Here is a 21,619-nt window from a genome sequence, read left to right as displayed (position 1 = left end):
ATTTTAATATTTAGTTTTGTAACCTGGTAAACTTACACTATTTAACATCAGTGTGCAGTACAGTATATATCTTATAGTGTTAGTGTGTGGTACACAATGCTGTGAAGGTGTAGATAAATTTGGGAGGAGCTTAACCCTTTCAGACCTCAATTATGTTCTAAAAATGCTCTTATATAACATGTATATAAAAATTAAATCCAATTTACTAAAATATTGAATCTATCTTAATGTCCATTGCATTGGAAGCATGTTTAACATTTTATTTTATATTAATAAAGAAGGGTTCTAAATAACATAAAATTAGGAAATAGAAGCCCTTGTTTTTTTCAGTGCAGGGGGCGGGGCTAATCTACTGTTTCATTGGCTTGCAAACTTTTTATTGGCTAGTTCATGGTCTATTCTGATGGACAACTGGTCTCAAATAGTGAAATGTGCAACAAAACATCAAAGAAAAAATAAAATAAAATACACAATGTCCATTTTAATGGTCGCAGCATCTGAAAGGGTTAAACTAAGCAAAATCAGGGATGTTTTGATACATTTTGTATTTGTGCATTTTGAGAAAAGCAACCATGCAAAGGGTCCTCAGGTCTACAGGAACAGAGGTACTGAGATCAGTTGGTCTGAAGATGAGCCCACCAGTTAGTAAAACCCACAAACAGAAACCCACCTGACTCCACTGGTTTTAAATGGTCAGATGGTCTTAATTTGGGCCTCAAGCTCTCAAACAATACAAAACTCTGCAGCCAAACCCAGTAAATATGTGTTTATTTGCGACTTTGTCTCCATCTGGTGTACAATACATATGTCCCTTTAAACTATACATACTATAAGTGTGTTTCATGTTCTCAGGCTTTTATCATCAGTTCAGCTGTACTGTATATAATTTAACACCTTTTTTTCACTCAAGGGATTAAAAGTTTACTTTCACCTGTGCTTTTTTCGTTCCCTGGGATTAAGCTGTTTAAAAAGTCAGGATTTGTCTTGTTGATTGTTGTGACAGCTTGATTCCTTGAGGTTGACCGCAATACAGGACCAGCCCTGAAAACTGCTCGAGCTTAAAAAAACACCTTAGTCAGATTAATTAGGAACGTCAGTCCTGTGAGAACTTGTCTTCTGGCAAAAAACAGATATGTGTTCTACGTTCTTTCATCACCTCACAGACTTTTGGTTGACTTTCATTATAAATCACAGTTAGTCAAGATTTTATTTCTGTTCCTGGTTCAAAGAGTGTGTGGTTATGTGACCTAAAAACTAAATAAAGCAAGATTATGCTGCATTTTTACCTTAATAAATCAGCTTTAAAATGATGTTGATGCTCTAAAATCATTGCTACTCTGTTCTTGCACGCTGCTAACTGCACTATTTAACTCGTGTGTATTTGTAATAACTGCATATAACATCTTATAATGCTGCTTAACCCAAATCATATTTGAGTAATATCAAGTTTCTTTCATTTTCACTGTTGCTTCTGTGTCTCTCAGCTTGTCCAGAAATGCATATGTAAAACTCGTAATTTAAAAGTGGCTTAAAAAGTGGCTTAAAAAAAATCATATTCATTGTTTCCTGTTCCTCTTTATCCTGTTTGTTTCTGTAACTTTGTTTCTACAGTCCAGGGAAAACTTTCTACTAGACTTTGTAGCTTTGCTGTGAGGATTTGATTGCATTGAGCAACAGTACAGTGTTAGTGAGGTCAGGGTGTTGAATCATCACCCTCTCCATAACTCATCGGTCTTGGAGAGGTATTGGATGGAGTAGTGGAGAGGTAGTTTACTGCTCCACAGCTCAATGCATGGTGCCAGTAGGTTCATGTTTGTTGGCAGTACTTCTCTGCAGGTATTAGAAAAGCTGTGTGAGTGTGAATTTGCACATCTGTGTCAGAAATGGGTGCAGCTTATAGTAACAGAATGAATCCATTAAAAAAGGGGTTCAGGATCTGCAGGCATTGAACATGTGCTGGTCTCAGTGGTGGCACGGGGGAAGGCTGTGAGGCCTGCTGGAGCTCCACAGCTTCTCAAAGAGGACTTTATAAATTATGGTTTGGGTATGAGTACATTAGCATGGTAGCGGGCCTGATACCAGTATCGGTATTCATGCATTCCTAATAATAATACGAATATGTAATAATAATATTGATATTTAATAAGTACTTTATTTAATAAGTACTTGATTTCAGAACTTACTAATTATTCAGTTTTTACTAACTATTCAGTATTTTCTAATTATTAGTATTTGCTTATTATTCAGTATGCAATTGATTTCAGTATTTACTAATTGTTTCATTATGCACTTTTCCAATAAGTACTTTATTTTTGTATTTACTAATTATTCCATATTTACTAATTATTCAGTATTAACTTTATTCAATAAGTACTTGATTTCCGTACTTACTAATTATTCAGTATATACTTATTATTCTGTATTTAATAATTATTCTGTATTTACTAATTATTCAGTATGCACTTTATTCAATAAGTACTGAATTTCAGTACTTACTAATTATTCAGTATTTATCAATTATTCAGTATTTGCTAATTATTCAGTATTGATCAGTTATTCAGTATGCACTTTATTTAAAAGTACATGGGTTCAGTACTTACTAATTACTCTGTATTTGCTAATTATTCAGTGTGCACTTTATTCAATAAGTACCTGATTTCAGTATTTACTGATTATTCAGGATTTACTAATTATTCAGTATGCACTACATTTAATAAGTACTTGATTTTAGTATGTGCTTATTATTCAGTGTGCACTTTTATTAATAAGTACTGGATTTTAGTATTTACTAATTATTCAGCATGTACTAATTATTATGTATTTGCTAATTATTTATTATGCACTTTTTTTCAATAAGTACTTGATTTTAGTATTTGCTAATTATTCAGTAAGCACTTCACTAAATAAGTACTGGATTTCAGTATTTACTAATTATTTTGTATTTACTTATTATTCAGTATGCACTTTATTCAATAAGTATTTAAATTCAGTACTTACTAATGCTTAATTATTTGCTAATTATTCAGTACTTGCTCATTTCAGTTTCTTCTAATTATGCAGTTATCCACTTATTCAGTAAGTACTAATTTTTCAGTAGGTATTGTGTAAGTTGGTGTGTGGTGCAGGGTAAATACCCACAGGCTGGTCTGTAGTGTTGAAAGTGTTTGTTTGGGTGTTTTTTTCTCTGGTCTGTTAGAAAGTTGCGGTGCTGCTCTGATTATCCTGTGACCCGGCTGGAAGATGTGCTCAGGAACTATGTGTGACTATAAATACTCTAAACGTTCACCACCTCAGTGTCTCCTGTTTCAGTGAACACACACACACAAACACACACACACACACACTAGACATGCCCACTGATCTTAATATGGTGCCAGTGCTTATGCATTTAGGCAGGCATACACCTACACACACAGACACACTCTCAATAATGAATTCAGTAAAACCCTCTTAAACACACCCATAAAAATGCTTCATCTTATTAAGCTGATAAAGAACCTTTGAAAGAACACCGACACTCCGACAGAATGAAGAATAGGAATTTTGTGTTCTGTAACAGGTTGGTTTAACAGGCCAGTTGGGTTCTCGGTTCAAGATTCAGGTGTGGCTCCAAGAAGCCATCAATCATCTCATTTGTATCAGATGTCTTCAGTAGGTCTGTGGGTGTAGTCGAGTTTGTGTCAGGCTGTGAGTACACAGCTCTGCTTGTTTTTCCAGGTCTGTAGATAAAAAGCTCTGTCTTCTGCTCAGAGAAGTCGAACCTCATTCCTGTGCTTACGCAGCAGGGGATCGGAGGTCATCTTTTACATGCCTGTCCCTGACATGAGGTTAAACTATGCTGCACACACTAACATTATAATACCAGCTCCATTTGTAGTCCTGTTGAGATGTTTTTAACTACGAACTTAGATATTTTGTGAAGGAAACGGCTAAGAAATACTAGTGCATATCTCTATTTTTGATTGGCTGTCATGTATTGCACTAACCAGATAATAATAGTAATAAACACAGTTTGACATTAAGAAACAGCAGTTCAGGGGAAATGTGGAAGTCAAGCTATGAGCTGAAAGACCAAGAAACCTGTGGAAAGAACTTCTCATATGCTGATAAGACAGACAAATCAAAACCCACCATAACTGCCATTGACCTGCTTCAACATTTACAGCAGTCAGGAGTGATTTTAAAACAGGGGTCGGCAATAGGTGTGAAACATCTTGCTTGTGAGGTTGTTTGAACACCCCCTCTAAAATGTACATTGTCTTGCAGTAGGTGCCCGTTGTATTTTTTCATGGCTTCCCTTCCCTTCCCTTCCCTTCCCTTAGTTCACTACAGAAATTAAATATGACTTCATTCTGTGTAGAAGGTTCAGTCAAAGTTTGGTAGGTTGCACATATGATCCCCATTTGAAGTGAACTCCCATTGCCTAACACTCTCTGTGCATTGTGTTGAGATTACTCACTGCAAACCTCCTAATGTTCCTCCACCCAGAAGATATCTGCAGAGACACATGAGCTAATTCATCGTTACAGTCCCTTTACTCTACAAATCTGGACTTTGCTCTCACGAAGCTGCAGAGCTGTGATTAAAAACGTCCTCCTGTTAGAGGAGTTTACAGGAGTTGACAGTCCACGCCTAGAAATATCTGTCTGAACAGGAATGCTTTGTTCTCACTGCTTGTGCTTCATGTGGAGGTAATGGAGGAACATTTTGGAAGGTTTAAGCTTTATACAGTTTACTCCTACACGGGTAAAATCTGTGTAGTAAACTGGATTGTGTTTCACACAGTTGAATATGGACAGTTCAGTTAGGGATGCCATGATAATTATGATTATGATTATTGATTTTTTTTGTTCAATATATACATAATTGAGCTCCCTTTGCATTTTTTCTGACCTTGATATTGCCCAAATACATGTTTGCTAGTTTCTATAATAATGAAACTCCAGGTAAATATATGTTTAGTTTAACACTAGAATATGGCTCAAGCTATGGAAACCTGGGGAACCTCAATCTATCCTTTATATTTGAGAACTAAATGAAGAACAGGCAGTCACAATACACAGGCGTAAATTAGCCGCAGCTTAAAACAGTCTCAGAATTTCAGAAATTAACACAAAAATGGTCTGTGATTAGCGAGTGATGGGTCTGGAGACGTGACACAGCCGTTGCATTCTGGGAATTGTAGTGCTGAAGCAGAGTTTGTCCATTTGCTGTAAGTGTAAAGTGTGTTTATTGGACTACAGTGACTGTGTGAGACGAGAATGCTGCTGGAAAAATACCAGAAAAAAACAAATAATTAATAAATCTATATAACGTTCTCAAATATTTCTAAATATTTATTTTTGAGAAAGTTAATTAGGTGTATTGATTACTCATTTTGTCTGTTTTTTTTTACCTCTTTAATGGTTGATAAGAAGGAGAAGTAACGTTCTCGAGAAACATGAAGTTTTCAGTCATCCTAGTGTTAAATAGATAATCCTGTATTGTACAAACAAATGTATAAAAATAACTTCCATTTATTAATACATTTTAAATCATTGTTGCTCTTCAAAACATTTGAATTGCATAGTATTTCTATTGTAGTAATTTATACTATAATTAAACATAATGTAGAGGTTTTAAAATTTTTTAAAGAAGCAATAGCAATTACATAGCATTACACACAGCTCTAGCAATCACATACAGCAATCATCTAGCAACAGAGCAACACCTTAACAACTATGTCGCAACACCATATTAACCATCTAAAAAGTAGCAGTAGCATCCCCCCAGCAACAACTGTGCAATGCCAAAGCAACATTTAAGCAGAGCAATAGCAATCACATAGCTATTTCATACCAACCACCTAGCAACCACTTAGTTATTAGCACCAAATTAACCACTTAGCAACACCATAGCAACCACCTGGGATAGACATTTACATTAGACTATAATTCGCACCATCTTTAATGTCAGGTGTGGGCTAGAGTGGAACAAACTGTGTTCTAGGGAATGATGGGATCTTTTTACCCCAAGAAAAACAGTTAAACCTATTTTAACCTCTTAACAAAAAATATGCAAGTGTCCCAATACTTTTGTCCTTATAGTGTATAGTGTTCATACCCTAAAATAGGGTCTAAAGGGTTAATTGTAAAGCAAGCACAGCTCTGTTTTGGTCAGTTCAGTCTCACTTGTTAGATGACAGAGATGTCTGGCCATGTTTCCTCCCCCCTCCACCCTTCTGCTCAACTTTCAACACACTTTCCCAATGTCCAGAGGCTCCACCCCCTCCTGCTCTTTTTCCTCTGGTCTAAAATTACTGCGAAATCATGCTGTATAAAATCCCCCCCAGATGTGACTCAGTCAGGTGGGAGAACTTCCCTTTTCCCTCCTCCTGCATGTGCTATTTCTGAGGCCCTAGAGTCCCACCCCTCCCTTTCCCATGACCCCTCCCACTTTCTCTGACTCCTCCCACTTGGTCCGGATCCCTCCTTTTCCCCTGACCCCTCCTCCCATTCCCTTTCCTCTCCTCTCCTCCCCTTTCTGCCAGTGCCTGGGACATGCTGTAGCTCCGTGTTAGAGAGTGCAAGGGAAAGTTACTGAGACACACTTTCACACACACACTCACACACACACACATACACACTTACCTACCTACACACACACATACACACACATATACACACACGCACACAGAGAGAGAGAGAGAGAGAGAGCAAGCCGGCAGCAAACATGGGGCAGATATTCAGCTGGTTTCGGGGCTCCAGAGACACCCCAGCTCTGCAGGACGTCGCCGTGGAGGAACAGGTCACTTTTATTTGATATACTACTCACTCTGAGATTTCAGTAAGAGGGTTATATGTGTGTGTGCGTATGTGTGTGTATATATATGTGTGTGTGTCAGAGTCTCTGTCAGGTTGTGCATGTGTCTGTGTATGCATATTTAATGCATGTATATTGTATTGTGAGTAGGAGTGCATTTTAAATAGCTGAGCATTTAAATATAGTCATAAAGCAAAGCAAAGCATAAAGCAAAGCAGGGCAGAAGCCTCAGACTTGCATGCTTTATTCAGCCGGAGTCCTGTGAGGAGGGGGAGTAATGGAATGTGAGGGCACTGCTGGGAAAACTGTCCCCGAGTGCCAGATCTGGACAGAGGAGGATATTTAACCAGAGCCGTGTCTAACAGCAGGAACGCTGTAGTCGTGCAGGAAGTTTGGTACCACGTTGTTGTCGCAGATACGCGTGTTTAAAATGCTTGTATAAAAGTATGCGAGTAGGTGTGTCTGAGATGCAGTAAAAGCAGAGAATGTTTATTAGTGTTCAGCAGGGCTGTAAATATGAAGCATGTGTTCTTATCAGTGCAAAAGTCCATATATGGTTCCACATGGGCCTGAGTTGCATTTGTTCTTGTTGGGTCTCATTCACTAGTGTATTTAGAATTAAGAAAGATCTACTTATAAACAAATTAAGAATTTGTTCTTGAGAAGAAGTCTGTGACGGATTTGTGATGTGTTCCTCTAATGATGATCAGACAAATCCCGAATAAGAATTCACTGGGAAATGTCACAATCAATTTGTGAGAACAGCATAAGTGATGCTCCAGTGACTCATAATGAATAATATAGAGAAAACGCAAAGCATCACTTCGTATTATTTCTGCATTATGCTTAGATCGTTGCTAACTACACTTTGCTAAATTGCCAGAACAATGTGCCTGTAAAAACTGTGCAATGCTGCGCAAGCCAAGTCATATTAATCTACTGCCTCTGTCCACATGCTTCTTTCACTTTCAGTGATGGGTCTGTATCTCTCAGCTTGTCCAGAAATGCATGTGTAAAGTGTGTGTCCTTCTTGAAAGTGGGGCGTAAAGTGCAAATTCCACTTCCACTGATTGTCGAGGGAGACCAGGAGCAGGAAATACCAATTCTCACAAAATAAATAAATAAATAAATAAATATTACTTAGAATGTTTTCTTAAGAAGGTCTTCTGAACTCAGTGTAAACGTTCCTTATCAATTTAAAGGTTCTTCACACTCATACATCTGTACACTGACAACCACATGTCATGGGACAGGAACTAGTAACATGTCCAATGACTTTTGGCATGACAGTTCTAGCCAGACACCGCTGGTGACGATTATAACCACCCACACACTGTGCTGTCCACTGCGGGGTGGGTATGCATTCCCATTATTTTTGACATGTTTGTCATAAGCAACAAGATAACACTTCACAACTTATACAGGCGTGGGTGTTTCCAAGCATTATACTGAGATAACACTTTACATACAGTTTACACACTGCCATCCCATGAATCTGCAGTTTTGCAGTTTAAAAACACTTTATAAATCTGATGTAAGCTTTTTTATTAGGACTTTTCCTAGGATTAAAAAAAAATATTTTATTGGTGTCCTTCCGCTAAAATCCACTTTTTCTTTGTTTTTTTTTTTTGTATATGCATACTGTGCATGAAACTCTTCCTCAACCTCCATTGTCTGCAGTAGCTAGTAAAAGATTTACCTACCTCTGTGTGTAACTGTAGGTTGAATTTTGCAAGACTAGGTCAGTGGCTGAACTGCACTTGGCAGGATTATTACACATGTTTTAAAGTAACATATGACAGTACAAAGACTGTTATTAGAGTACAAAAGTGTCCGAAATCCTATCATCCCAACCACTTCTTCAGCGGACTAAAGTACCGTTATACTGGATCACCGGAGCACTTTATTTTCACAAAATCTAGCTCACATGTCATTCATTTATAGTAGAGACCTTTTTAAATGAATGAATAACTTTTAAGAAGAATTGTGTGAGATATATTTGTGAATGAGGCCTATATGGAACCAAAGAACAGTTTGAAGCATCTTAATTTGTAAAGATGTATAGATGTATTTTGCACCAGAAGCATCGTGAGCAGTAGCGATGGATTGCGTGTGTTTTTTAGGCTTAGCCCTGGTCTCTGCTCTGTTCTGGGCTGGTATCCCAGGGCTGCGTACTCCACATACCTGCAGTGCACCCTGCTATCTCTGCTCAGCATCACCCACTGCTGTCAACAAGCTAATGCTCACTGACTGACTGAGAAAGAATAAAAAGAAAGAAAGAAAGAAAGAAAGATTAAAATATAGCTGAGGTCTGCTGCTGCTGCACTGGTTCTGCAAGCTCAGCCAAGCAGATATAAGGTGGAGAGGAGTAGGTGGAGTTCTGGAGTGGTTCTGTGCTCTGGGCCATTTTTAATAATCTGAAAACACCAGATCAGAAAGTGACAGTGATTGTGACTCTGCTTGTTTTTCAAAATTGCATAATAATTAGGGCTGTCAATATTAAAGTGTTAACACACAGTGTTATGCATTATTATTTTTAATGCACATTAATTATGCCACCAACTTGACCCCAACTTCCATCGTAATCTGCTTTGGATTTTGGTCTCGAGTCCTCTCCCAAACGAACTTTGTAGCAATTTGCTTGTGGTAAAAAATGTGATCTGGTCCCAATCTGACCAACCTATCAAATATACAACGTTTTAATTGAGTTAAACTGCTGATATGGTGCATTTAATCTGATATATTAGCCAGATAATATTCTGCTGTGAACAAATGCTGTCTCTGTTGCTCCATGCTGTTTACACACGTGATATGTGCAGCGTTCACTGCTCACAGTAAAAACACTGTGTTTAAAAGCGCAGAATCAAATTCTGTTCAGCATTCTGTGTTAAAAAAATAAGTGACCACTTAATAATGATGGGTTTCTTTGATTTTACCAGTTAAAAACCATTAAAAAACCTCTGGAATATAATTAAGAGGAAGATGGATAATCACAAGCTGATCATCAAACCACCAAACTGAACTGCTTGAATTTTTGCACCAGGAGTAAAGCAGCATAAACGTTATACAAAAGCAGTGTGTAAGACTGGTGGAGGAGAACATGAGGCCAAGATGCATGAAAACTGTGATTAAAAACCACCAGGGTTATTCCACCAAATATTGATTATTTCTGAACTCTTAAAACTTTATGAATATGAACTTGTTTTTTCTTTGCATTATTTGAGGTCTGAAAGTTCTGCATCTTTTTGTTATTTCAGCCATTTCTCATTTTCTGCAAATAAATGCTTTAAATAACAATATATTTATTTGTAATTTGGGAGAAATGTTGTCTGTAGTTTATAGAATAAAACAACAATGTTCATTTTACTCAAACATAAACCTATAAATAGCAAAATCAGAGAAACTGATTCAGAAACTGAAGTTGTTTCTTTATTTCTGTCAGAGCTGTATATGTTCTTTAACTATTGTGAGTTTCCAGTGTGAGTTCAGCTCTGCGTGCTCTTCCAGTGGTGCACTATTGATCTGACTGGTGAGAGCTCCACTGGTAATGGAACGTGTGGCCTGAGGTGATGGGAATGAGTTAGCCTGAATGAAGCAGCTCTACAGCAGCTCTGTGATTCACCAGAGTTTCTGATATTGCTGTGTCTGTTTCTGTGTGTCCGCTGTGTCGTGAACTCGAGTCCTGAACGCTTTTCTCTGAGGAGGACTGTCAGATTTCTCAGCTCGGTGGCTTTTGGCTCAGTGCTCACCATTGCACAAACACAAACACACTCCATGTCCCTGTTGGAGCAGGAGCTGTTTGTGTAAATACTGAATACTAAAATAGATCCAGATCATTCAGTTCTTTTGGGAATCTGGAATAAACACCATATTTAATATCTCTAAATGTTTGCGTCAAATTTTATATTTTAGATCATTTTATCTGATGGTTGATTAGTTAGGCCTTTGAGAAAAACATTTTCCGACCCCAGGCAGGAAATCCCAATCAATATTAGACAGTATTAAAATATATTGTCCTAATAATGACATGTCCCTTATTTATTTTTCCTGTAGAATTTTCTATTTTTAGAATGTTCTTTTTGTACCTTTTTTTAGTTTTTGCCTTCATATTTTTGCCAAAATTATAAGATTATATTAGGCTTCTATATATATATTTTTTGACTGTCTTGTAAGTTATTCATACAGTTCAGAAAACATTATTATAAAAGTTATTTTCTTCAGCATTATTTTAATTTGTTTACCCTAAATTTTATTTATTTATAAGGGTGTGCTGAAATCTTTTGCCGCAATATATTTACATTCCTTTTTAAAACTGCAGAGCAGACAAACGCAGAGTGATAGAGATTTGGTCATAGGTTGCCAGATCTGTATAGATCCCTCAAGGGGGGTTGCCAGTTGAATACAGAACCTCACTAAGGCGATTGTGACAATAGTTCTAAAAAGTCTGAAGAGACTGATGTGAGATCATACAGGAGAGAAGTTGTTGGATTTATGGTAAAACAAGCTGCAGTACTTAAATACTGTTCTGTGTTTTACTGCATATGATAAATTATACATAATTAATAATCAGAGTATAAAATGATTGACATCCACTACACAATGATTTCTTAGAAAATATTTAAAAATTCACCTGCAATTTTGCATTTTGTGAGTTTCAGTCAATCTTGTCTCATAGTGACACGTTCTATTATTTATTATTATTTTTATAAGGAGTAAATTAAATGCTCTGACAGGGATGAAATTCCTTATACAATTTATATAAAATTAATGTATCTTTTGAAAAAAATATATATATGAATATTTAGTTAAAATAGACAAACATATGACTACATTAGCATTGCAAAAAAGTTTTTATTTGTTGATGACCAGATATTTAAAAATATTTTTAAATATATTTTTCATTTTTATTTTTTATTTAAAAAGTGACTTTTATAAGTGACTTTTAAGTGACTTTTAAGTGAATTCATATTGTGGTATAAAAGTGCACCCAACTCAGAGAATCACCCTTGTTCTACTCTATCAGCTGATCTGTTTTTGCCGTCCACATGGGATGTTCTTACACATTGGGAAACTGCAAGATCTATTTGTGATCATGTTCTCAGCCAGAGTCATCAGAAAGCACCCCGCTGTGCGCTCAGACTCACGGAAACACCACACACTACCAGAACATTAGCACATGACCTCAGGAGGTGTTATATTTGGCTGAAATTGTGAACTCAGACTGAAGTGACCATTGAATGGAGACCAGAAGAGCCCAGAAAGCTGTGCGTAAGCAGTGGCACCTACTGCTAAATATAAGTAATTGCAAATATGATATATTAGGCCTCTTACAGACACACAGGCTGAGAGAGGGCAGAGAGGGCAGGCAGTAAAGAACTGACAGCTGTTTTAATTTTGGACCAGGTGAATTATTAGTGACACATATCAACAAATTAGCTGTAAAAAAAAAACATAAAAAAAATTATATATATATATATATGTATATATATATACATATATATATGTATATATATGGGGTGCATATGCTCTAGTAACTAAGTATGATTGCAGTTGTAAAAGTGCCACTGGCTACAACACAAGCCCAAAGCACGATCCCTCCACCACCATGTTTAACAGCTGGAGAGGTGTACTTCTGAAATTCTATATTTTTTCTATAGTATAGTATAAAGTATATTTCTCCAAATATACTTTTGCTTATAGTGGACATATGTCTACAGGTAATTCCAAAATGCTATAATGCTTGTTTAATTTGTGATACACCAAAATGAAAAATTTTGGCATTTGGCCAAAGGCTTAATACTGAACATGCTCATAAAATTGTCAGCTTTTTTATATATTTCTGAATTGCAATGTAAATTACAATCTAAATATATTTGACATGCTTTTAAACAAAAATAAATTAGCTACAATATTAATACATTTTATAATTTGTTACATATATTTATTAAACACTTAACATTTTAATATCCCAGCAGATTTACTAACATAGCACAATTATTTACATCAGCAGTGTTACTTAAATCATAAATTTACCTCAGCCATGGTCCTCTAGTCACCCATATAGCCAGGAAGATACCTTAGCAGTGCTATTTTTGTCATAAATGTACCTTAGCAGTGCTCTTCTAATTCTACATGTACTGTATTTAGCTAGCTAACTTGGAATTTACACAGAGAAAGGCAATCAGTTCTTTTTTGGTAAAAAAAAAATCATTAATGCTAAGTCTAAGTTAGCTAGCTTAGCTAATGTTGCCATCTTGCATTAAACTAAAGCTTGTATCTTTCAGCTACAATACAGACAGTTATTAAGAGACAGTTAACTGAGTAAACCGATACTAAGTGTAACGAGTGATGCTGCACCTTTTTAATTCGTTTGATTTATGGGAGAAGATGTAAAAATGAACTTAAACCTGCCGTTTGCCGACTTTCCATGTCGGGACTGTCCCTTACTCCCTGTCTACTGTTGCTTAAAACAACAACAAAATAAATTTGGTATAAATTATTCGATTTTTTTTAGATTGCCAAATATTCAGTGCATCCCTACGTTAGATTTTCCTCGGACCGAAACTTTTTTTGTGGTGAGGACTCTACAGTAAAAGGTCATATATGTGCAGAGAACAGGCAGTTCAACCCTCTGTATCACTACGCATGTGAGCACACCTAATCACAGCTCACTCTCACGCCTCTGTTCAAAGGTAAAGCCATGGGAGTCAGTGCCTTTGTGTGTTTAGAGGGTGGTGTCAGTGTGGCCCAGTATATTTTCTCTTCTTTATGTTACGTGGAGCTATAGGAGCTATACAGTAAATACAAGAGCAATGAATGAACACGTGAATCGTTTTTATTACAATCAGAACTGGATCAATACATTCTCTGCAACAATGATTATATCAAAGAGTGTTAAAAGTATTCACAATTATTACTCAGGTAGAAGTATAGATACTAGATTTAAAAATACTTCATCGGACATAATAACAATCCCATACCCGTCCCATGACTTTTGGCATAGCAGTGCAGTTTTTGGTGTTGTTATTTTTTTTTTTCATTGTTGTAGAAAACATTATTATATAAACAATATTATGGCCTGTCTGTGAAGCACTTTAAACTGCTAACAGTTTGAGCCATGCCCTATAAATAAGTGTATAAATGTGTATATTAAAATATATATATATATATATATATATTTATATTATGATTAAATGAAGGGCATGCCATGTTTTTTTTTATTTACAGTTACTTGCAGTCTCTTTTTCAGTTTTTTTGCTGCAATATCATGGATAAATGATTTATTTTCATTTCTGGATGAAAATAACATATCAAATTATTGCATTACACTAATAAAATTATGCTATAAAAAAATCTCAGTCTTTTAAGCTGTTTCAGCTTTTTTTTTTACATGTTTTTTTTTTTTTTATGGAAACTTCCAGTAAGACAATAGATCACTTGTTCAGAGGACATTCAGAGTCGACTTCAGAAACAAAGCATTCCCTCAGCAGTGCAGAATCACACTGAGGTCATCGCCCTGCTCCTGATTGGGTTAAAGGCTGCGTATGGGTGGGGTTTAAGCCCTCAAGCTTGTTTATCAACAGATAAGGGTTGCCTGGCGACTCACTGTTGTTCACGCCTCTTTCACCAGCCCTGCTGAAGTCTAGTTCCCGAGGACACGCCCCCTCAGACTCCGGAAAGCTCAGGAATGTTAACGGTCGCTTTAAGAAGCAGAAAACAGAAGGAAACTGGGCTGGTTTTGATTGGTTTGCTCTGCCAGAGCGATTATGGTTTAATGTTATCATAGGAGGGCTAATGCTGGGGTTTGTGTTGTGGTGTTTCTCTGTTTGAACTTTCCTTATATGGTTATGTTCCCATGTGTTCCCATGCAGATGTGCGTTTAGAATGTGTGCATGCATTACAGCATATCACCAAGTAATGATATCCCATAATATCCCCATATATCCTTTATATATCCTTATCCTTAACATTTTAGGGTATTTTCACCATAATAATTTTTTTGCCGATATAACAAAACAAAAAAATATATTTTAATTGATTTCAAGAATAAACTACTGCAAATGTTTATATATATATATATATATATATTACATTTTTTATACTACATTTTATATAGGCCTATTATTTTTAACTGTACTGTCTCCATCTCTTAATATTGTTAAAATGAAGTTCAAATATCCATATCATTGCTGTCCAATGAAAAGCAAGTATCTCTATTTTTAGTTTACTACATATTTTGAACACACAAACTGACCCTTTCACTGTGTCATTTTTGATGAGTGGATCAATAGAAATAAAAAATTACCTGAAATAAACTGTTTTACATTGACTTTCATTGAAAATTGTGAAGATTTTATCTCTCTTCTGTAAAGTTGCTGTTTTAGAGATGCATTTTTTATAGAATAAAGACGAAAGACAAAGATTTTATGGCGTGTTCGAATTTTGTCACATTGATATTGTGTGGATTAGACTGGTAGTCTAACAGCATTAGCCTTGGGTTTCTCAGTCTGGCTGTGTGTGTGTGTGTGTTTGTCCTGTTGAGAATGTGTTTAAAGTTAGCACCCTGTGCAGTGAGACTTATTTTTACTTATTTTTATTTCTTATTTTTACTTATTATTTCCGCTCTTATTTTACAGTAGTAAATCGATGGTCTTGCCGATTGCTTTGTTGTTGCAGTAAAGGAAGTGAGTGAGGTGTGCCTTCCTCTCTCAGCTCATAAACAGATTTTACACACGTCTCAGAGAGAAAAGCTGCTGCTGCTGCTGGGGGCAGCAGTGACCTTGCTAGCTCTGCTATTTAAAGGCTGGTATATGTCATGCATGTTTTGTGGTTTTAGTGGACACAATGTGACACCTTTTCTATTTTTTGTTTGAAGACATAACCTTAAAATAAGGGAGTGCTGTCAACATTAATGCGTTCATTCACATAATTAATCTGGGAATACAGATTAAGTCTGGCCTCAACTTCCTCCCATAGTTCACATTTCCAAGCTGAAGTGACTCAAATCAGATTTTTTGTTCAATGTGGCTCAGATCTGATTTTTCATAGCTGTGTGAACGTGCCAAATCTGACTTTTTCCAATCAAATTTGAGTCACTTTCATATGTGGTCTTAAATCGAATTCTTATCCAATCTATAGACATGCAACATGAATGTGAACGGTCAAATCTGAGTTCATGCGACTTCATGCTTTTATGTATTAGCATTAGCATTAGCGCTACGTGCTTCTCTCTCGTACTCACACTGCATCTCTGGGTGCAGCTGTGCAGCTATAGCTGCAAAAAACAGCAAAAGCAAACTGACTGGCATTTATTCTCCTCCTCGACCTGAGCATAACCTTCAGAGCAGCATGTTGTTGGTGAAGAAGGAGGCGTTTATACAGGTTTCAATGTGCAGCATGTGAGGCAGTGTTTCAGGGACAGATTCGTTCACATTACACACAGATACAGATCACTTACATTTGTGAACCATCAAAATAGCCACATCTGATCTAGCCTTAGTGAGGTATTAGCAGTTTTATTCAGCAGTGTAAACTCAGCATTGCTATTGTTGTTAAAAATACATGAGAAAAGATGTCAAAACAATGACCTGTCATCTCAAAATATTAAAAACTTATAAAATAAGTTATAAAATAAAATAAAAGTAAGAGGCACTATCTTAACATAAAAATATATATTTTTAAAATGATCTCAAAATAATGACAACGATAAGGTCAGTATATGATTTTTTACAAAAGCAAAAATTAATGCCAAATTTTCTCATAATAATGAAACATATTTTTTTTCATTTCTCATAGCTTCAAAGAATAATCTATAATTAGAAATTTCTAATTCTATAATTAGAAATCACCTCACAAACCTCTTACAATGAGTTGCCATGTCAACATATTGTCTAAAAATATTGAGAATATATCTTAAGAAATATTTTAAAAATATCAAGAAATTACATCAAATAATCTATCTATCTATCTATCTATCTATCTATCTATCTGTCTGTCTGTCTGTCTGTCTGTCTGTCTATGAATGTTGATACTGTCTGAAACAGGTGTTTGGAAATCTTTTAATTGCAAATTTTCTTATAACAGCTTCAAAAATCTCAAATTATTGATAAAGCAGTTCAACATAATTAGAAATCACCTCACAATCCACGTCTGATGAGTTGCCATGTCAAAATATTGTCTAAAAAAATTAGAATATATCTCCAAATAAAATAAATAATTTTGAAGTTTTGAAATCTTTCCTCGCTTGACCTCAGATCAGGAGGTGAAGATGGGCAGGGCTGTTGTTCTCCGCTTCATCGCGATTACTAACATGCTGACACTTTTACTTACGCCTTTTACCTACGCTTCTCTTTTCAGTTCGTGTCTTAACAAGAACTGGTTTGTGAGTAAGGTTACCACCTTATTTGATTCATGCTTGCATCACTGCAGCTCTACGCAGACACGTTGTGTCACTTCCTTTTACTTCTCAATTGCTTTTGATGAGCTTTTAGATGTTGGCTTTGGTCAGGAAACATGCTCTTTTATGTGTTTCAGCCATGCAACAGGTGGCGCCATTCTCCTAGGAAATGATCTGGACTGAGCTGCATTACATTACACTGTTCTGAGTGTGTCAGTTGGCTTTTTTATGTAGGCTGGCATCCTGCCTGAGAGTTTAGGCCAATCAGACCAGCTCAGCTTTTTGTTTCGGAGGCTTAGAAGTGCTTTTAAACGGTGGGTTACAACGCACTGTGAAGTCTCCGTTTAAACCATGTGTTTTCCTCTTGCATAAGGCCTGGCTTTGGTCCAAGCAGCCTCACTGCAGCAGCTAAGCGCACTAAAGGAGTGCTTATTGTGTTCAGACCTGCAGATATATGTACTTTATTTGGTTTTTGACCTTCTTTCTCTTCTCGGTTTGCTGCTGGTTCTCTTGCTTGTACGTTCTTCTCTCACTTCCCTTCACTCTCTGTTTCCTTTCAGGCCTTTGTATTGTCTTTCTCTTTTTTCCCCCCTCTCTCTCTCTTTCTCACTTTGTTTTCTCTCAGTATTTCTGGGTGGGGTCGAGTGGTGGTGGTGTGTTTTTGGTAATCGGTGGAGCTCAGTGGTGTAGATTCCTAAGCAGTGAGTGTATTAGGCACACCCTGCCAGGCAGGCTTCAGGCTTCGGGCTTCAGCTAGGCCTCAGATCTTAGCCTGTAGTGTAGCTTTAGCCACATCCTTCCTTGTTTAGCTCTCTGTGCAGACATTCATTACTCTTTTTTGGCACAAGACTGTTTGGCACAAGGCTGGCACAGGGCTGGCACAGAGCTAGACCAGCTCAGAAGCTTCTTATAGCATGTTATAGCTTCTAAACTGTGACCAGAGCAGAGCGAGGAGAGACCCTCTTCCTTTTGGTCAGATGGAAATTATGTATGTTTTGTTTATGTTTCCTGGCTAGCACTGAGAGTGGGCGGGACAGGCAGTTCCAGCAGCCAATGGGAGAGCATGCCTGAGTGCTGTTGTTACAAATGAGGGAGGGGTAAAAAAAGGAAAGGAAAGGACAGGACAGGAGGGGAGGGTAGGGGAGGGGTTCTGACTAGTCCTGTTCATCTGGTCGGGTTCGTGGGAGGGGCTAGGAACTTCATTTTTGTTGCTGGTGGGGTGTGTTCCTTTAAGCTTTAAGTGTGTAGGAGTGTGTGTATGTGTATGTGTGCGTATGAGAGAGATATACTGTCTGTGTCTGTCTGTGTTACAGTTGTCAGACTTGGTCAGAGGATTTCTTCATTTCTTCATTTTTTAACTTTTAATTTTATGCTTTTGGACTCAGGACTTAGCAGCCTGTAAGGATCTGTACTAAAGGAGCCAGATCTATCTCTCAGACCCAGATGGTATGTACTCGCATGGCCCTTCTGTCTTCTGTTAGTGGTTTCCTGCTCTAAGTTACCTGATTGCAGTGTTGGAGAAGAGCTGCCAACTCTGCAGTTAATGGAAAATATGAGGGTTAAAACTTACAGCTGGACTTTAAGAGTCAGTGCCTGTTTTGTATTTTGTCTTAATGCTGTTTGTTAGATTGAAAAACTTTGTAAAACTGCTTTTTTGAGGTTGTATGATGAAACTAAAGCCTTGAAAGTAGCTTTCAAACACAAATTTGCTTTGGTCTGGTCTGGTTTCTTGTGTCTCTCAGTTGCAGGGCGGTTTCTTGGGTTCTTAGTTTCTTAGTTTCTTAGTTTCCTCGACTTTTCGACTTTTACTTTGAGAAACTATCATCTAAAAGTGGTCAGTATATGAAATGCAGTGCTTGTTGTTGTCAAATAGTAGTTTAGTAGCTTTCACAATTGTTTTTAAGCCATGGGTTATTGATGGTTCCTTTTTGATGCCATTTGGATGCCATTATGTGTTCCTATTATGCAACCAATTATCGAAAACATCCACAAACAACACTAGAAAAAAAGTTATATAAAAAGTATGCCCAGAGTAAATACGTATCATAAGCTGTATACTATGCTGTGTATTGCTGTTGCTTTCATATACTTATGGGAAATGTGGCAGTAGAGTATGGGTATTTAATATTTAAGAAGCCTGGAAAGATTTCCATTAAAGCATTGCATTAGAGGAAATCTAAAGTACCTATATGCTACTTAGCTTAAATCTTTTTGAATGGGATTGTCAGGCTAACTGTTGGGTGTAGTTAAGTCCTTAATGTAACACGTTATATTTGATTAGTCTGGTTATGGTCTTAATAGGACTGGACATGTCACAATAAAAAATGGTTTAATAATTCTGATATGATTTTTACATTTCTTTTATCATAGGGCACATTTCATGAATTTGTAGATCCATTTTATTAAGAAATTTATAACAACAGACATCCATTCTAGGCACTTTTTCTGTGGCATTTATGCTGTTTAAATTTCTATATATCAACACCAAAATTAAAAACTATATTTTGATATCATTTTGTACCATATCATCCAGTCCTACGTATTCAGTGCCATTCTGATTATAAATATAAAGCTGCTGTAAATGGTTCTTTGATTAAAACTGTAGAAGAATCAATCTATAAAGAACCATGTTTGGCTTAGAGATGCGTGAAAGCTCTAAAAGAAGGCTCTTTATGGAACCAAAAGTGGTTCTTTTGTGATATAACACAAATAATCAGTTTTGCTTTTGTATTTTTAAGAGTATAGGCCAATATTGTCTGTGAATATGTTATTTTTATGTAATTTACCTTTTGATTTCCCTTATTTATGCCTTATTAAACATTATGGATCTACAGATCTGGAGGTCAGTAATCTTGGAATATCAGGGTCTTTGAGTGGTCACATCTAATGCCAACCTTAGACCAAACGATTTTCAGGTGATTTCACTGTTGCAGTCTTGCTAGAGTGGAGTTCAGTGTAAGATGGTTAGGGTTGAAGGTTTTAGTCAGTCTTTTTCTCGCCCTACATTCAGCTACCTTTGTATTTTTTGCATGCATATAAAACCTATTGTAAAAAAAAATATATAAGTATGCAGTCGGCTAAGCACAGAACCAATCATTAATGAGCAACTGCAACTCTTTACATTTTTAGGATTACATGTTGTTTAGACACTTGCACATTGCGACCTGTACAACAGTTTCAGTGTAATATGCCACTATGCAAAGCTTATACATTTTTTAAGGCAAATATACCCTAAAAATATACAGATAAAATGTATATGGATAAAATTAAGCTGCATATATATATATATGCCACATCACTGAATACTGGCTACTGAGCCATTAGTCATGGTGCAATTATGCAGCCTAGAATATCGTACAGGAACAGGACAGTGCTGAAAGTTATGCAGTACTAGTTCCAGAAGCTCATCCATGGCCTAAAGCGTTTGCCAGGCCTGTGCCACCCACTGTATTTACTTTCCATGGCAATAGTGGGAATGTGTGTGCTTGTGTTTATGTGGTGTCAGGGGTGGGGCCAAGCATTAGTCATCACTTCTTTTGATGAAAGAAAAAAAAAACAGTGAGAATGTGGAGGAAAAGGACAGAACGCTGAAATAAAGAGAGCCGGCGTTAGCTCTCGGTGGGAATAGTGTTGCCAGTGTTGCTTGTTAAATGTTAGATTGAGAAACTGGCTTATTAAAACTGCAGTAAAGAACAGAATGTTCTCATAACTCACTTAACAGACTGAGCTTTAGTTCCATGTACAGTTTTGGAGTGACTAAGCTGCACTGTACCCTGTAATGGACTGTCCATTTAATGTTGCATTGTCTTTTTAGTGTTTGCGTGGCATATTCCACACAGCCCATATAACCTGTATACACACACCACACACACTGGGTGTGTCTAAGGCTTGGTGACTCCACCAACCATGGGAGAGATTGGCACTGAGCTAAAACCTGGGCTGTGGCTCAGACGCTCAAACCAGTTTGTGGAGATTTAGAGGCAGGGAGTCCAGTTGTGTGATCTGCAGGGACATCTGGTTTCGGTGTAAATCGACTGTGGTAAAACTGAATGAATAAAGGTGGAATTTTAGCGGTTCGATGTGAAATACGACATGCTGGAGGAGCTTGCATAGTTCGAATTCTTCACAGTAGCGATGATCAGATCCAGATTAGCCTCAATCATCTAATTACAGTTACAAATATACTGTCATACAAAGTCGTACCAGAAGTATGTTCATTAAATTGATCATGTAGTTTGGCTTCAGGGGACGGCTTTGGAGCGTCCATACTTTCATGTATAAGTTGTGAGGTGTTATCTTGTGAATGAGGTAGGTTGGATGGCATGCTGGCCACTGTGTTAAAAGGTATCATTACATATTACATAGGTTTCTCATTCATTTTAAAATGTGTAGTTGTGGTCTCTAGTTTGAATAAATGCCAGA

The 21,619-nt window shown here is 36.8% G+C and overlaps 1 protein-coding gene across 26 annotated transcripts in view; it reads left to right on the top strand.

The window, feature by feature from the left end:
• cast (calpastatin) overlaps positions 1–21,619 on the top strand; it is a 75,578-nt gene that overhangs the window by 9,171 nt on the left and 44,788 nt on the right. Inside the window, exon 1 of one of the 26 annotated variants that reach the window (XM_049466118.1) lies at positions 6,518–6,786. The exons of 22 other annotated variants lie outside the window; for them this stretch is intronic. In XM_049466118.1, the coding sequence (XP_049322075.1) occupies positions 6,712–6,786 (75 nt within the window). In that variant the 5' untranslated portion in view covers positions 6,518–6,711. Of the gene's footprint in view, positions 1–6,517; positions 6,787–18,442; positions 18,644–21,619 lie in introns of those variants that run through there. 3 more of the 26 variants (XM_049466135.1, XM_049466122.1, XM_049466137.1) reach the window with 3 other exon arrangements.

Source organism: Astyanax mexicanus, chromosome 17 (assembly GCF_023375975.1).
Source record: "Astyanax mexicanus isolate ESR-SI-001 chromosome 17, AstMex3_surface, whole genome shotgun sequence".
In the NCBI taxonomy this organism is placed as follows: Eukaryota; Metazoa; Chordata; class Actinopteri; order Characiformes; family Acestrorhamphidae; genus Astyanax; species Astyanax mexicanus.
The sequence above is the reverse complement of the archived record's forward strand: the minus strand, read 5'-3'. Positions and strand labels throughout refer to the sequence as shown.